This window comes from Aplysia californica, unplaced genomic scaffold (genome assembly GCF_000002075.1).
Source record: "Aplysia californica isolate F4 #8 unplaced genomic scaffold, AplCal3.0 scaffold00100, whole genome shotgun sequence".
NCBI classification, from domain to species: Eukaryota; Metazoa; Mollusca; class Gastropoda; order Aplysiida; family Aplysiidae; genus Aplysia; species Aplysia californica.
In genome coordinates, this window is record NW_004797370.1 from 284,238 (window position 1) to 284,922 (window position 685).

At 45.4% G+C, this 685-nt stretch overlaps 1 protein-coding gene across 1 annotated transcript in view; it reads left to right on the forward strand.

The window, feature by feature from the left end:
• Positions 1-373: 373 nt before the first annotated feature.
• The window catches only part of LOC101846804 (cholecystokinin receptor), a gene marked incomplete in the record, with an annotated part of 56,176 nt that continues 55,864 nt past the window's right edge, over positions 374-685 (forward strand). The window contains 1 exon segment of the mRNA XM_013080795.2: positions 374-510. Coding sequence (XP_012936249.1) covers positions 374-510 — 137 coding nt within the window.

Here is a 685-nt window from a genome sequence, read left to right on the forward strand (position 1 = left end):
GACATGTTCAGTATTAAATTGATATGGCATATATCAATATTCAGAAACACTGTCTCTTACTTCTTATATCCAAATCTCCGATCTCTTTTCATTGAGAAAATGTTAGAAGGAAGTCAGCACCCCCTCACCTCGCTTCATTTTCGTTTCTCTCCACATTTCTCTAATAAAAAACGGGAAAGAAAAGTGGCCTTGAGAAACAACCAAGGAAAAAGAAACCGATAATAATATATTTCTACATCCATCACACTGAGAGACCACTCGTGTACTAAACTCACCCCTAGTTTATCTAAACCACAACCACGCCTTCCCCCTCAACTTCAACCTTCAAGCCCCGCCCCTTTGAGCAACCCGACCCTCCCTCAGCACTAACGACATGTGTCACTCTCTCCCCTCAGCTGTGTCAGTGGGCGTGTCCTGTTTCACCCTCGTGGCCATCTCCCTGGAGCGATACTTCGCCATCTGCAGACCCCTGCACTCTCGCTCCTGGCAGACGCTCTCTCATGCTTACAGGTGAGCGGTCGTGACATGCACGGAGATGCACACACACACACACACACACACACACACACACACACACACACATACACACACACATACACACACACACACACACATACATTCATAATATACACACTTACACATACATACACACATACACACACATATACACACATACACACAGATA